General features: G+C 41.8%; 2 protein-coding genes across 11 annotated transcripts in view; one reads left to right on the top strand and one right to left on the bottom strand.

Moving 5' to 3' along the window:
* LOC130142145 (uncharacterized) overlaps window positions 1-16,964 on the bottom strand; it is a 438,873-nt gene that overhangs the window by 258,697 nt on the left and 163,212 nt on the right. The window lies entirely within an intron of this gene.
* Window positions 5,123-16,964, top strand: part of LOC130142132 (ras GTPase-activating protein 1-like) — an 87,053-nt gene continuing 75,211 nt past the window's right edge. For 5 of the 10 annotated variants that reach the window (XR_008819303.1, XR_008819306.1, XR_008819305.1 and 2 more), the window contains exon 1: window positions 5,125-6,791. Coding sequence is in view for 3 of the 10 variants with exons in the window: in XM_056323576.1 (XP_056179551.1) it covers window positions 6,322-6,791 (470 nt within the window). In the remaining 7 variants the exon portion in view is untranslated. Of the gene's footprint in view, window positions 6,792-16,964 lie in introns of all 10 variants that reach the window. The other 5 variants (XR_008819301.1, XR_008819300.1, XM_056323576.1 and 2 more) reach the window with 4 other exon arrangements.

The following is a 16,964-nucleotide window of genomic DNA, read 5'->3' as shown; positions in this document are numbered from 1 at the left end:
TCCTTTGTTCAAGGACTGTCTCATTTAACAGAGGCAGTTTAAGATGATACCGCACCTAGCTGTCTATTCCACTTCTCTGCTGAGATTATCACTTTCATAACTGAAGGGGCAAAATGAGACATGTATCCACACTTCCATTTAGCTCAATCTATTAACATAGGCCCACTTTTTTGGCATTTTATATAAATCAGGCTGTAAAGTAGGATTTCTGCAGTACAGAAATGCTTCTTGCTCCATTGTCACTATTGTGGGAGCAGTAAAATCTTGTGAATGAGCAGGACAGCCATCTGAGTGTAATAGTGTTGTAAATGTAGCTTTACCCAATAGATCTTGTCTGTCAGAATCCAAGAAATGTGTTAGTGGCACTAAGGTTAGGATTAAGACTGGGGTTTGCAAGGTCTAATCATTAGCCTCACAGATTTGTCCAGAAGAGGACAGATTTGAAGGATGAAGGTTAAAACTGACACTGGAAAATCTGAAGTTACCCAGAATAATTTCCAGCAAAACTCATGAGGATAATGTAATGCTCCATTTGTGAATTATAAAGCTTGCTATACAAATATACCCTGTCAAATATAGATTTTTCTTGGAGGCCAAATAATAAAATTTATAGAAACATTATAATTGCCAAAATTTGCAAAAATTTTTTTAAAATGTTCTTGGAATAATTATGTTAGGAATTCAACTTTCTGACAGAATAAAGAAGGCCAGGACTAAAAGAGGAAGTGACCTCAAGGATACAGTAAAACTAGGGTAGAGAAGCAGGTTAGTGGACTGAATGTACTATGAACAAGGATGAGGTGCTAACTCCAAGATATAATTTAGCAAATTTGGATAAAATATGGTTTTGGCATGCGCTCTTTAGAAAGAAAGAAATAGTTACCGCATATGATTGGGAAAGATGTAGGAGGGGGTGTTTTCTGCTTAATAGTTTGACAAGTAACCTGAACATGGTCAGAGTAGCAGTTCTTAAAATGTGAATTAATTATTTCTCTTCGAAATTAGTCCCCTAGTTTACTGGTCAGTATGCATCTGGTACAAACTTGGTCCGAGTAGCCTCCTTTGATTTTCCAGGGTTTCTAAGGTACTGAGATAAGGGAACTTCCTGCTTTTAGACAGTGGGATCTGAAAACTTGTATTCATATTCATCTCTGGTTTCCATAGTATATGTACCACAATATATAGGTCACTTTGCCTATTTTGTTTGGCATTTTTTTCAGTGTTGTCTAGCCCTATTCATTAAATGTGACTACCTGCTTTGGGGAAATTGTTTAAAAACTCCTTGGGAAGTGAGAATTGATCTTTAAAGACATTATTGAAAAAGACATCTAAACCCCAGGACCATGTTTTAATCAGCTCTGAGTTCCTTTGACACAGGAGCTCATTCCACAGCTCAAAAATTGGGCTAGGAATTTGATAATTAAAAAGTGGTGGGCACCGTTTTGACTCGTATTTCTCATACTTCATCTTACTTGCTGCAGCATGTCTTAGCATGAGCATGAAAAAAAGACATTGCATGACTCACTGTGATACAGCACAGTGGAAAGCTGAAAAGAAAGGTATTTAAAAAAAAAGTCTAAGCACACAATTTCAAATTTACAATCTAATCTCAATACAGATGACAAACAATAGACCCAGATTTTTGCATACAATTACCTGGTTCAGTTATCCATAAAAAGAGGGGAATATTCCTATGAGTAGTCAGCAGGAGCAATTGGTGCATATATTTTAGTAAATGTCAGATCTCTTTGGGTCAGTAGTTTTCGTTAATTGTATGACTCCTATCTTGATCATTTGGCTTCATTATAACAGGAAACACTGACTTGCTCAGTGAAACTTTTGTCAGCACTAGAATGGTTTTTCACAATTCAGTTATAGATGCTAGCATTCATTCATTATCTTGGGACTTCTTTTTCCTTTCTTCTGATACTCCATTGTGGTTTAACTCCAGCTGTCACCTAAGCACCACAGAGCCACTTGCTCACCCCCACCCCCAGTGGGACGGGGGAGAGAATTGGAATAGTTAAAGTGAGAAAATTAATGAGTTGAGAAAAGACAGTGTAATAATAATATTTTTTTAAAAAAATTGTAAAAAACCCCACCCCCCAAACAACAGAGTGGAAAATAAAATCCAAGACCAACAAATCCCAGAATCACAGAATGATCAGGGTTGGAAGGGACCTCTGGAGATCATCTAGTCCTAAAGCAGGTTCACCTAGACCAGGTTGCATTGAGTTGCATCCAGGTGGGTTTTGAATGTCTCCAGAGAAGGAGACTCCACAGCCTCTCTGGGCAGCCTGTTCCAGTGCTCTGTCACCCTCAAGGTAAAAAGAAGTTTTTCCTCATATTCAGATGGAACTTTCTGCGTTGCAGTTTATGCCCGTTGCCCTTTGTCCTGTCGCTGGGTACTGCTGAAAAGAGCCTGGCCCCATCCTCTTGACATTCACCCTTAAGATATTTGTAGACATTGATAAGATCCCCTCTCAGTTTTCTCTTCCCCAGGCTAAACAGGTCCACCTCTCTCATAAGGGAGATGCTCCAGTCCCCTCATCATCTTGGTAGCCCTCTGCTGGACCCCCTCCAGTAGTTCCCTGTCTCTCTTGAAGTGGGGAGCCCAGAACTGGACACAGTACTCCAGATGCCACCTCACCAGTGCAGAGTAAAGGGGGAGGATAACCTCCCTTGACCTGCTGGCCACACTCCTAATGCACCCCAGGATACAATTGGCCTTCCTGGCCACAAGGCCATGCTGCTGGCTCATGGTCAGTCAACTTGCTGTCCACCAATACTGCAAAAGAAAACAATTGCTCACCACCAACCTTCTGATGCCCAGCCTGTTCCCGAGCAATGGCAGCCCCTGCCAACCTCCAACCCCTGCCCCCAGTTTTATTGTAGAGCACAATGTCATATGGTATGGAATATCCCTTTGGTCTGTTGGGGTCAGCTGTCCTAGATGTTTCCCCTCCCAACTTCTTGTGCACCCCCAATCTACTTGCTCTGGCAGGCCAGTCTGAGGAGCAGAAAGGTCTTGATGCTGTGTATACACTGCTCAGCAATAAATGCTGGGGGGAGAAAGAGAAGTGGGGACATTCACAGTTATGATGTTTGTCTTCCTAAGTAAGAATTATGTGTGTGTATTGGGGTTACATGTCAGAGAGAGCCAGTTCTAGCTGACTCCAAGATGGACCTGCTGCTGGCCAAAACTGAGCTGATCAGTGACAGCGGTAGCATCTCAGCGACAACATATTTAAGAAAGGGTACAAACTGCTGTGCAACAGCAGCTGGGAGAGAAGAGTGAGGAAACTGTGAGAGAAATAACTCTGCAGACACCAAGGTCAGTAAAGAAGGAGGGGGAGGAGGTGCTGCAGCTGCTGGAGAAGATTCCCCTGCAGCCCATGGTGAAGACCATGGTGAGGTAGGCTGTCCCCCTGCAGCCCATGGAGGTTTAATGGTGGAGCAGATATCCACCCTGCAGCGGCTAGTGGTACATCACTTTAAGGCTAGTGGTACATGTCAGTTTTGACACAAACCTTGCTAGGTTTCTTTGGGTACTGCCTGTCCTAATTCTACCCTATTAGGTAGGGCAGTCTGTTCCTGAATAACTGCAGCCCATGGGAAGAACCCACGCTAGAGCAGTTTATGAAGGACTCTCTCTCACGGGAGGGACCCCTGGTGGAGCAAGAAAAGAGCATGAAGAATAAGGAGCAGGAGAAGCAGACCACAACCTCTGTTCCCTATCGTTTTGTGCTGTTTCAGTCAGGGGGGGAAAACACAACAACACACAGGTAGAGAAGTCAGGACTAAACTTGAGTCTGGGAAGAGGGGAGGGATGGGGGGAAGATTTGTTCTTATTTCTTGTTTTCCTACTCCCCGTTTATTCAGCAGTAAGTTTATTTCCCCAAGTTGAATCTATTTTGCCTATGATGGTAATGGCTGAGCAATCTCCCTGTCCTCATCTAGGCCCACAAGGTTTTGTTCTCTATTTTCTCCCTGTCTTGCTGATGAAGGGGGAGTGATAGAACAGATTGGTCAGCACCTAGCTGCTAGCCCACCACACTATACAAAAGCCCATCTCAGTGAGCAGTGTTGTCATCTTGTGTGAAGAGGTCGCCTAGCTATGCATTCAATCCCTATTATCTTATTGTTGTCAACATTAAATGATTCTCTAATTCTAGTGAGGTTAGGTTAGTCCTGTATCTGTAACTTTGTATTAACGACTGTGCCCTTGAAGGGGAGCTACAGGCCTGATAAGGGACATCCTGTCCCTGTAGGTGCCAACAGCCAGTTAATTGCAAAATGAGACTGTAACTAGGGGGAAGGTAAAGATGGCAGGGGGAGATCATGACCACTGAGTCAGTTCACACTAAAAGACTCACCCCACCCCACCTCCCTCAGACATGTGCTGTAAACTAAAAATACACTGTAATTTTAAATCGAAGCAAGAAATATAGACAAATAGAAAACTACTGTGCATAACCAAATACCAATAGTATGTTTTAGGTAAAGCTTGGAAAATACATATGTATAGCTAGACTCTATAAATATTCTTGTTCTTCTGAGTTTTGGGCTTGCTTTTGTGGAATTCCACCTAGCCCCGAGCTTCGCACAATTCTGCAATAAAGAAATACCTCGACTCTGTGTGTTGATTGGCTCTTGCACACCAGGTGAAAGATTCCACTTTTTGGACAGCAGAGACAGTCAGGGCCAGAAGTGCTGAATTAATGCTAAATCTTTCAAATCATTCTGGTTTTTTTGTATCTAGGCTCTTATGTAGTATTTTCAAGCCACTGTATAAGCACAACGACTTCCAGTGCGCTGAGAAAGTCCGGATCCAAGTACCAGAGCATCACCGAAAACTACCCCTAAATCCTGTCAGGATATTACCCAATCTTACCCAGAAGCTAACCCACCAGGAAGGCCTCATTTGTGGCTTGAAGCACACCACCATCTAAACAAGCATGTGAATACCCAGCAAGATCTTCATCACCATGTATACGGCTACTGGGCAATGAAAACAGATTTCCTCTCAATCCCCTGCCACCTCAGCCATAGCACCACCCCCTGCCCAAATCCACTCGCCCCTCCCCAGCCCCCCACATTTGCAGCATCCATGCTACAGTGCCTCACTGGACCTGTTCTCCCTGGAAGCAGCAAGAGGCTCACGCAGTTTTTCTCAGCTTTGATGCCATAACTCAGGAGAGGAATAACGTTTGGCATGATCAGAGGAGAGCCACCTTTTCCTGTTTGGTTGTTGTGGCGTTACTTTGCCTCCTTTTTATTAGTATTCCCCTGTCACAGCACTAGCTAAACTAGTGAACTGCAACAAGGCTTTTACCATCGCATACCAGGTTAACTTCAATAAATAGCTCCCATGCCTTACCCCAGTACAGCCACCGATACCCCACAAGGCTTCAACAGTTAATCTACTATCCATGCTGTTCCTTCATCCTCTTCAGGCCAGTTCACCCTGGTGCATCGGGATTCTTCCTTCTCCAGGCTCTTCTTCCAGCCAGGCTCTCCTCACCCAGGCCCCCTGCTTCTCCCAAGACCGCTCCTTGTCTTTCCTACATCCGGGGCACTCATTCTCCTCCCTGTTTCTTCCAGGTCTCTTGTCATTCAGTCCTCTTCTTCCATCCCCCTTAGAGCTATTTAACTACTTAGCAGGAACCAGCCACAGTTGCACATTATCCACATCAGCCAACCCACTGTCCCTGAAGCCAGCCCACAGCTGGATATTATCAATATTAATTAACCCAGCTTCATTCCTCTACATTTTCTCTACGTTCCCCCGAGGCGGGGATGAGGGGAGAATTCTTATTCTTCTCTTCCTTCTCTGTATCCCTTATACCCCTCAGGAGGGAGCAGGGAACCTGCCCCTATCTTCTTTCCCAGCTACCTTGCGCTCTGCGAGCTGCTGCCTACTCTCTGCATGAGATGATGAGATGGGACACTAAACGCGCAAATGCAGCTCACCAATCTGCTCTTTTCTTTGTCACTAGCTAGCTAGCTTCCTCTTTTCTTCTTTGCCCCGCCCATGTAGTTGTGCGTCTTCGCTGGCTCTTGGGCGGGGGTGTATGAGGGCGTGTTGTGTTTCTGTAGGAGTTGCTCCCCTTGCGGCTGCAGGGGGCAGCGCTGGGGCCTTGTGGAGTTGTTTTAGGCGCCCAGACGGCTATTGTTCGGAGCTTGTCTCTGCTGGTGAAATCTTTCCCTCGTCCCGGCTCTGCTTTCTGCAGGCGGAGGCGTGGGGAGGGGGAAGTCGTCGCCACCTACCCGGCGTGCGGCGGTCGGTGTGGGGGGAGGTAGGAGGGGGCGAGGCTCAGCATGATGGCGGCTGAGGCTGGGGCTGAGGAGGGCGGCTCGGTTACTTCCGCTGGGATGGCGGGAGCTGTTGGCGGAGCTGAGTCGGAGCACTACCCCTTCTTATGCCGGGGCAAGGAGCTGGAGCCGCAGGGCCCCTTCCTGGTGGGCTCTGACGGGGACAGCCCGGGCGCCGGCGGTTCGGCTTTGTGCTCGGCGCTGGGACTCCTGGCGCTGGGTTCGGGGCCTGCTTCTCTGGTGTCCGGAGGCGATGGCACCGTGACAGCGACTGGCCAGGGCCAGGGGCCGGAGGTGTCCGGAGGGGTGCTGCCCCCACCCGAATCCAGCACTGTCGCTTTTCCCTCGCTGCCGCTGCAGCAGCCACCTTCCTTGGCGGGGGGGCTGGGGACCGCGGACGAAGGCGACTCGTTGGATGGGCCGGAGTATGAGGAGGAGGAGGTGGCCATCCCGCTCAACGCTCCCCCCACGAACCAGTGAGTAGCAGCGCTTCCGCGCCCCGCCGGGCGCCCGCCACCTCGGCCGCTTCCCCCGCGGGAAGGGGGGGTGCCGCCGCGGGGAGCGCGGCGTCGGGCCCCCACCTTTTCTCAGTGGACGGAGTCTGTCAAACTCTTGTGGAAGCGTCGTAGAAGTTTTTAATTAGATTATGTTTGGGGAGAAGAGGCAATTGAAAAAAGAAACTGCAAGTCTTAATTAAAGTTTTTATTATCTTTCCATTAGGTTAATCGGCATTCCTGTAGTGCTAGTTATATAAAGAATCTTGCACTAGAGGTAGAGCAATTCTGTGTTTATGTTTTGTGAAATAAAAAAAATTATGTTATTTTTGAAGCTATTGTAAGTATAGAGAATAACGGGGTTTCAAGATACAGGATGGCAGATATGTTAAAGGTATAGGTCAAAGTTCATCTGAATTTGGGTTCATTTTTACCTTCTCTCATGACTCCAGTGTCAGAGAGTTAACTTCTGCATTATTTCAGGTATTTCCAAGATTTCAGAAGCCATTGCAGTTGTAAGGAGGAGATGAGCTGTGATATTAAATGTTTTTTTTCTTAAAGAAAATTAATCTCTCAAATCCTGACAGGCTTTCTACTAATCCTTTCCTCTTTTAGATTTTTGACTTTTTGTGAAAGTTAATAAAGAATAAGTTTTTATTTTTGTGAAGACAGTGTTTGAATAGTCTTAAAATTGTACACTTCCATAAAGAGCTAGCAATATAATCCGGCAGTTTAGATAAAGGCTGAGGAGGAAGCTAGAAGCATGTAAAGGCGAAGTTACTTCTTCAATATTTTGTATTAAGTCAGAGAATTACAGAATTCTGGTCTTCTGGTTTTCTCTCTGAAGGATCAGACTGCTTTTTCTGTTAGAACTGGCTATTATGTTTCTCAGAAAGTAGGGGGGGTGTGGAAATATTTTTAGAAAGAGGGGTAATTCTTGATGAATTATCATATATTTTATATTAATTGTTACTAATTTCACAAATGTAAGTGGATTTCGCCATCAGAGTTGTCTTGTAACTCATATGATAGCATGAAGGTTAGCTTTCATAAAGGATACAAAATTTCTGACAAAAAGCATGTTCTAGGTCAGGGGTCCTCAAACTTTTTAAACAGGGGGCTGGCGCGTGGATGAAGTGGCAGGAGGTCATCTGCGGCTGCTTGGTTTCCCCCCCCAACCCCCGGCGGGGGGGGGGGGGCGGGGGAGTCTGTAAATACCGGGGGCCGGATTGAGGACCCTGGGGGGCCGTATCTGGCCCGCGGGTCGTAGTTTGAGGACCCCTGTTCTAGGGGAAAGACTGTGAAGGCCCTAATCTTATGTATTGGTGGGTGAGGCTACTTATTAAGACAAAAGGGATATTGAAGTCTTTGCAGGACCAGCATAACTGTGTAGTTGAGTATTTGCTCTTGCAGATGCTTTAATATAAAAACATCTAAGCAGTAAAACACTTTAAAAAAATTGATTCAGAAACTTATATCTCCATCTGCTTAACTGTTTTTTCTTGGTAACATTTTTGTGACTTTAAAAAAAAAAAGTTGTTGGCTAATTAAAAATAATCAGAAACCTTTTTCTCTTTCATGCATCTATTTTAATACAAAGTCAATTTTTTTACCATTCTCAGTTAAGTCATTTAAATTAGCTGTATGGTGATAGTAAGTCGTATCCTCTCAGTCCTGATGTCTTATTTTGGAATGGCCCTTTCTTTGTAGTCATACCATCTGCTTTTATAGAATTGAACTCTTGATTTATTACCAGAACAAAGATCTGTCACCTTAATATTATAAGCAAACACCTAATACACTTAATTTCTCTTTTCCAAGTACCTCAGGAAAATGGGAATACTTTTAAATGTGATTTCTTTAGTTTTCTAGCAGTGGGAGGAGCTTGTCAATAAGTAACAGATTAATTAAAATAATCAAAATCTCGAAGTATGATTGGTGTTTATCTTTGATCCTTGTAAGGGCCTAAGGTGGCACCACCAAGTTATAGGTTCAGGATATGGTAACAGATGCCAGACCAACAGCTTTAGGGATAAACAAGCTATTGCTAAATATAGGTACAGTAATAAATACAGATCAGTAGTACAATTCACTGTGGTGTTACAATAACACATCCAGTGATTGAGTAGTACTATTATCCAGGTCAAAACAATGGCAAATCCAATAATTTACCAACACTGAGCCAAACTTAATATCCTTGAGTGCAAAGGCTCGCATAACCATGGTTATTGAGCAGGGTTGCAGGAAGCAGGGCATGGCTTTTTCAGATGAGTGATACAGACCAGCCGACAGGCTCGGGGAATTCAGAATTCCCTGATCGGGCTGTCCTCTTTAATTTTTGAGTTGCAGAAGCACTATCTGGACATATTAATCAATCATTACACATCCTATCTCTGTTCCAGTTCTGTCCTTGGTGTGCAGGGGGCATGCAAATACTGTGTGAGGGCAATGCTAGCACCACAATCCTGAGTGAGACTGACTTAATGATTGTCTGTTCAGTGTGTGCTTTTTCGATTGAGTATGGAAGTAGCATGTTTATGCTGTAGCTTAATGGTAGGTGGGAGGCACAGAATGCTAGGGAATACAGTGAACATTTCTGTGTGCTTTTTGGTCTATTTCTCTGCACTCTAGCCCATCTGCAAAGCTCACTTGCAGAGATTGATGGCAGTCTGAAATGGTGTTATGGAAATGCCTACGAAATGAATGAATGATACTTAATTTAGTAGTAAACCAGTGATATGTGAAATAGTTCAGTTTATGTATTTGAATAAAAATCTTAAAGTTGACAAGATACATCTTAGTGTTGCATTAAGATGGCAGAAGTAGTTCCAGTACATTCCAACACAATTCATATTTTCATATGGTGTTTCTTTAAGCAGTGATTATCAGTTTGAAATGGAAATTGGTTGAAATCAAAAGATACTAACCTTAAAAGATGAAATAGGTTGTCAAAATACTGTCTTGTTAAAACAAAAATCCTACCCACAGTAGATGTATTCTTACAGTCACTCTTGGTATCTGTTGAGGCAACATATTAGTGATAAAAAACAGTTGAAGATAGAGAGCTAGGTAGAGAAATATTAAATAAATGTGGCTTGAGTGAAAGTAAAAAAAAAATGTTTTGTCTTAATGTAGTGTGAAGGTATAGTTTCTTCAGATGAGTCTGTCAGAGGTAGCAAGTCCAGTGTTCTACAGCATTTGTTTATTTCAGTAGCTAATAAGAAAACAATGTTTTTCTGAAAGTGCATAGTTTTACAATAATTATTGAAGGCCATACTCTGTACCAAAGAATAAATGTTTGTTGCATTGAAAACTGAGGGGAAATGCTATTGGCATGTTTGGACCCTACAACCTCTCTGGGCAACCTGTGCCTAGTCACCCTCGTGGTAAAAAAAGTGTTTCCTTATGTTCAGACAGAACCTCCTGTGTTTCAGATAGTGCCCATTGCATCTTGTCCTGTCGCTGGGCACAACTGAGAAGAGCCTGGCTCTGTCATCTTTGCACCTTCCCTTCAGGTATTTATATATGTTGATGAGATCCCCCTGAGCCTTCTCCAGGCTAAACAGTTCCAGCTCTCAGCCTTTCCTCATAGGAGAGCTGCTCCAGTCCCTTTGTCATCTTCGTGGCCCTTTCCTGGTCTCTCTTGTATTGGGGAGCCCAAAACTGGATACAGGACTCCAGGTGTGGCCTCACCAGCTCTGAGTAGAGGGGAAGGATCGCTGTTACAGAAATCTTGGAATAAAGAACTTATCAACACCAATATGATGCAGATAAGCAGACACTTCTTTATTAACGGCCGGGTGCGTGAATGAGTCCTCTCACGATCAACGCACACCAAGTTTCAAAATCATACACCTTATATAGGACTTATACATATTCATGCACAAACATAGTATTTCCCAAAAATCATTAACATACTCTCCTCCCATATCCGATTCTGCACAGTAAAGGTTCGAAAGGTCTAGAAATGGGTCTGGGGTATTATTCGGGTAGGTGGTACATGAGTTGGTGGTTGCGATCTCCCCCTGCCGGAATTACCTTTTACCTACATTCACTGTTTCTTGGCAGGTAACTATGAGTTGCTTCATTCGACTCTCCCCAGTTCCCATTAATTCTACGTTCTGACATCTCGATACATTCTCCTAGGCTACACGTAAACACTGTATCCAATCATGCATTCAATCATGAAACTGTTATCTAAGTTCTAATCATTCCTACTAGGCGATTCTGACCCTTGGTATGGGGCTGTACAGAGGATTTCATAGTAGCTGTTGGTTGCTATGCAAACATAAATTCCACTAAAATATTTCTTATAACTCTATATTCCTAATCAAATGTGGTTAATTAATTCTAACTAATAGCAGATATGTAACATCGCCTCCCCTGACCTGCTGGCAACGCTCTTCCTAATGCAGTCCAGGATATTGTTAGCCTTCTTTGTGGCAAGGGCACATTGCTGGTTCATGTTCAACTTGGTGTCCACCAGGACCCCCAGGTCCTTTTCTGCAAAGCTACTTTCCAGCTTGTAAGCCCCCAGCATGTGTACTAGTGCCTGGGTTTATTCTTTCCCAGGTGCAGGATTTTGCACTTCCCCTTGTTGAATGGCATGAGGTTCCTGTCAGCCCATTTCTCAAGCCTGTTGAGGTCCCTCTGGATGGCAGCATGAGCCCCTGGTGTATCAACTGCTCCTCCCAGTTTTGTGTCATTTGCACACTTGCTGAGGGTATGCTCTGCCCCATCATCCAGATCATCGATGAAGATGTTGAAAAGGACCGGACTCAGCATTGACCCTTGAGGTACACCACTAGTTACTGGCTTCCAACTAGACTTTGTGCTGCTGACCACCACCCTCTGTGCCTGGCCCTTCAGCCAGTTTTTGGTTTGTTCATCCTGCCCGTTCATCAACAGCTTCTTTGTGAGGATCTTATGAGAAACGATGTCAAAAGCCTTCCTGAAGGCTAGGTAGGCAATATCCACTACTCTTCCCCTTGTCTACCAAGCCAGGCATTTCATCATAGAAGGTGATCTGGTTGATCAAGCAAGACTTCCCCTTGGTGAATCCATGCTGACTACTCCTGGTGATTTTTTTTTTTCTTGTCCTTCATGTGCCTAGAAGTGGCTTCCAGGATTAGCTGCTCCATCACCTTCCCCAGGGATTAAGACAAGGCTGACTGGCCTGTAGTTCCCTGAGTCTCCTTTCTTGAAGATAGGGGTGACATTTGCTTACTTCCAGTCTTTGGTCACCTCTCCCAATCGCCATGATCATTCAAATATTATCATTAGTGGCCTTGCGATGAGTCATCTCCCTTGGCACTTGTGAGTGCATCCTATCAGCTTATGTACGTCCAGTTTGCTTAAGTATTCCCTGACCCGATCTTCTTCCACCAAGAGTATGTTTTTCCTTGTTCCAGCCTTTTCCCCCGATCTCTGGGACCTGGGATTCCTGAAAGCCAGTCTTGCCAGTAAAGACTGAGGCAAAGAAGGCATTCAGTACCTCAGCCTTTTCCATGTCCTGTGTCACCAAGCTCCCTGCCCCATTCAGCAGTGTGCCCACATTTTCCTTGGTGTTCTTTTTGTCACTTGTGTACTTATAGAAGCCCTTCTTGTTGCCTTTGGTGGAGGTGATCCTTGAACATTAACCAGCCTTCATGGGCCTCTCTTCCCTCCAGGGCCTTATCCCATGGAACTCTTCCAAGCAGATCCCTTAAGATGCTAAGACTGCTCTCTTGAAGTCCAGTGTTGTGATCTTGCTTTTTGCTGCCTGACCCCCCCCCCCCCCCCCCCCCGAACTTCACCATCTAATGGTCACTGCAGCCAAGGCTGCCTTTGACCTTTGCATCCCCAAGGAGCCTTTCCTTGTTTATGGGTATGAGGTCCAGCAGAGCACCTCTCCTCATTGGCTCCTCTATCATCCATGTCAGGAAGCTGCCGTCAGTGCTCTCCAGGAACCTTCTGGATTGCTTAAGTTCTGTTGTGGTGTTCTTCCAGCAGATATCAGGGTGGTTAACCCCCACCCCCCCTGGCTAATTCTAGCTGGCTATAGCTGTGATGTAACTTATGTAACTATTTTAGTGCATGACGGTTTTTTTCTGTTTCACTGTTAATTAGGTTAGCAGGTAACCCTTTTTTTTTCTTCTTCAGTTAACAAGTGTCTTACAAATGCCTGTTCTTGAATTGTAGAGGGAAGATAAACACCTTTTTTTTTTTTTCATTTTTCCTTCAAGTTTCTGGGTATTTTGCTGATTTGTCCATATATTATAATTTGTGTACTTACAGAATAGAATTGTATATCAATCTGGCTTTATTTTTGTCTGAATAGATGATGTCAGAAATGCTATTTTAAAAGAATGGTTAGGAGCAGCAGAACAAAATTGTACTTTAACCTTATGTTGGAAGTGAAACAGTAAGTAAACTGAACATAAGTACATATATAAATGGAAGCTTCAGATTCAGAAAAACAAAAGTGGAACAACATTTGATGCTGGAAAAAATTTGAAGAAGGATTTTCTGGGTCTTTTGTTTGGGTTTGGGTTTTTTTTGGTGGGTTTCTTTTTGGTTTTTAGTCAGTACTTCTAATTAACATCAGTTGAAGGTTATTTAATCTAAACAGTGGATAGAGACTCTTAACCTGTACTTTATCAAATTTTTATTTTGTCGTATATTGTTTCCCAGAACTTCAACACAGGACTTATGCACTTCACCTACTGGCCTACCCTATTGAGAAACATACTATCGTGCCATATTTTTTTAGCTTTTGTTTCCTTTCCTTCCGCTGGGGAGGAACACTAATTTTGCTCTTAGGAGGCATAGATCTCTTCATCTGTTGTTTCAGCCATAAATTCTTAGGATTCCTGCAGTAGTTTTCCTGTTTCCCCCATATCTTCCTTTTTCCTTTAAAAAACAAACAAAAAACTCCTTGGTATTTATCTCGCTGGTGGGCACAATAAGGATGGAGAAGGCATCTTATTTCAACGTTCTGTTTGTGTTGCATAGAAGTATCTAAATGAAACAAGAATTCTGTGTTATTCTATATTTTACTGTGTTCCTCTAGATTATGGTCGGCACCAATAGGATTTTACTGGTTCTTGACAAGTTCTTTCTACTGTTTTATATACTTTCAGGCAGTCTTAATTTTATTTTTTTTTAATGTAAAACATTTGCTTGATCACTCTGGAATAGAAAAAAAAGTAATTTTTTTTTCATGGGTCTGTCTTTAAATTATATTTTGTATATTTATAAGTATGCTGTTTATAGGTGAGGACCGTTATTAGGGGACCTGCTTACTGAAACTTGTTACTTGAAGTAGTCTGGGATTATGTCAGTGGGAATAGCTATTAGCAAAGGCTTTGAAGAAAAGTACAAGAAAAGCTGAGGTGGATAAAGGAGAGGGTTTTTTTTGTTTTTTTGTTTTTTTTTCTTTATATAGACAACTTTCCTCCTAATTTCTTCTGTAGAAGCTCAAGAATTTGTCTTGTCTTTTTAAAATTCCTTCTAAGGTAGCTAACAGTGTTGCTTAAGTAATTATTTTGTAATGTGTACCTTTAATATTTATCTTCCATTAATTATTAATGTATAGAAACCAATATTGCTAAATAAACTTGTAAGCTGTGGTAACTTTTGAGGAAAGGTGTAGCCAGCTTGCTAGGGAGCAAAGTGTACCCATTCATTGTTCTGATAAGTTAGTTAGAAGTCCGATTCTTGCAATGATTGGGTTCTAAAAAAAAGTCATTCTCATCATCATTCTCATTCAACTTTATATTTTCAACAACTACTTGGGACCAATTTCACAAAGAAACAATTTTTTTAATTAAAGGTTGGTGGTTTCATTTTGTTAACACTGAAATTGTAATACTTGTCTATCCTTAAGTAGAATTTGAGTTTATATAAGTTTCCTCGAGTTGGAACATATATGTTAATGTTAATGTATTTTAGCTATATGTAATTATATTTAAATAAGTTGATTATGTAACTATATGGAAATCTTAGTTTGCTGTTAAGGAATCCTGTCATTGGCTCAGCAGGGGTGGGTGTATGTTTTTTTCTTGTTAATACCTACTTATAGATATTTGGAAAAGGGTTTATTTTATGAACTTCCCCACACAGAGTATGTTGCTTTATTTTTCTGGGATAGTTTCCAGAAGCTGAGGTTAATGATGCACTTAGATTTAGCCAACGTTTGGTAATCAGCTTGGGAGTCTATGGTGATTCTGTGTAGTTTGTATAAGCAGTTTTTCTATAAATAAATAAAAGTTAAGTCTACTTGTTTTTTCTGTAAAATTATGCATATGTATATACACGTTTCCCCTATATGTAATATCCCCCCAAAAGGATATTCTGTCTGTGGCTTGTTGGGTTTTGTTTGCTTATTTTATAGATAACATTTATATATAGAAAGTTTGATGCAATTTAAAAGCAATCATAAATCAATTAATTCCTTTTCCATATATCCATCTGTTAGTAGAATAAATAACATTGGAGACTTTGCAAGATCCAAGCTTGAATATTTGCTTAGTCAAAAAGATTAAGGAATGGCTTGCATTGTCTTGTTCAAACTACAGCCAGATTTCTATACCCTTTCTTCTTACAAAGATTTATGTGCCTCCTGAGCATCTGTGGAGAAAGGGTATTTTTTGTTATTCTTTCTACTCCTTGGCAATCTAAGGGATGCTACAGAAATGTCTTCATCTTTCCAAAAGCAGAATGTAACATATAACCTCTGTAGTAATCATCTTATTTTTTCTAGACTTGAATATATAATGTTTTATTTATACCCATATATGCACACATAATTAATGGAATTGTGAGGTTGCAAGTAATTCAAAACAAGCATTATGAGTTGGATAGTTTGCATCCTATTTGTTCTTTTCTTAGTTCTACATGCAGTTCTTTTAAATTACACTATTGGATTCAGTGTGTATATGGATTGTACTCTTTAGACAGTTCCACCTGTTCCTATTGCAGGTGTGAAGCATTGGACATCTGTCGATTTAGGCATTGTTTCTATCTTGGATTTTAGTGTATAAAGCCCTAAATTTCAGAGTTTTCTCATTATAACAAGAGTTCTTCACTGATGAGACATACCTCACTAGTGAGGCATTCTAGCATCAAAGATTAGGTGATAGTGGAGCACAAAATAAAAATAAAAACCAAAAACAAAACAAAAAACACCAACAAAAAACCCCACCAAAGCCATTGAACTGTGCTTGGTTAGTTTGGGCTCTAATCTAGAGCTGTGCTGCTGACTGGGAGGTGAGAACAAAGATTGGTATGAAGTAAGGTTCAGCACTAGTAGAGGTAGGGACTATATTTCAGTCCTTTGGAACGCTAGTGTTGCTTCCAATGAGAAAAGCTGACTGAATGGGTAGAATAGTAAAAGGATGGGAAGAAAGTCCAAGAAGGGTTGTAGGTAGGAGAGGATGAAGTGCAAGGAGAACGTTGAGGAAACATTGGTACTTCTAATAAAATCAATGGCAGACAAGACAAATAACACCTTAGAAATTAACTGTTGCCAACCAGAATCTGGTGATTTGCACAACAGTATTAATACTGTTTCCATAGGACAGAAAAAGGCATATATTTGACCTGAGAGCACAAGAGATGCTTCTTGCTAAAAACTTTAATGAGTTCCAGAATTAATTTTCTAAGCTGAGCTTTCAGTAAGAAAATGTGAGCTGCTTCAAGAGCCTATTTAGTGAAATTTCATCTATCTATTGGTGGCTTTTTTTTTTTCCAAAAGGTGATTAATGATCTTTTTAGTAAATATATATATTGGGTAGGATTGGAAGAAATCTTTTGAGTTGCAAAGCTTGACTTTATGCTGTTGTCACATCTCTATTTTAAAGCTTATTACACTGCTTGTCCTTACAGTACTTGAAACTTTTAGAACCTTGCTTTAATAAAATTACTAAAATGTATTACCTTTTGAATGTACGCTTATTTCACCTTCTGTTTACTTTTTTATTAAGATTTATTGAGGTTTTTGATTCATTTGTCCATGTGTAAGTCCATAGTTTGCATATGCTCTGAAAGTGTTTTAATGGCTGGTATTGGTAATGCGTACAACTCCCACAGTTAATGGCTTGACACAGCTGCTATACTGAGGAATGCCTATGAAAGTGACTTTCCATGTTAGTTGCCTGGTTCCTAATCTTGAAG

Source organism: Falco biarmicus, chromosome W, assembly GCF_023638135.1.
Source record: "Falco biarmicus isolate bFalBia1 chromosome W, bFalBia1.pri, whole genome shotgun sequence".
Lineage (NCBI taxonomy): Eukaryota > Metazoa > Chordata > Aves > Falconiformes > Falconidae > Falco > Falco biarmicus.
This window is presented reverse-complemented; position numbering and strand designations above follow the sequence as displayed.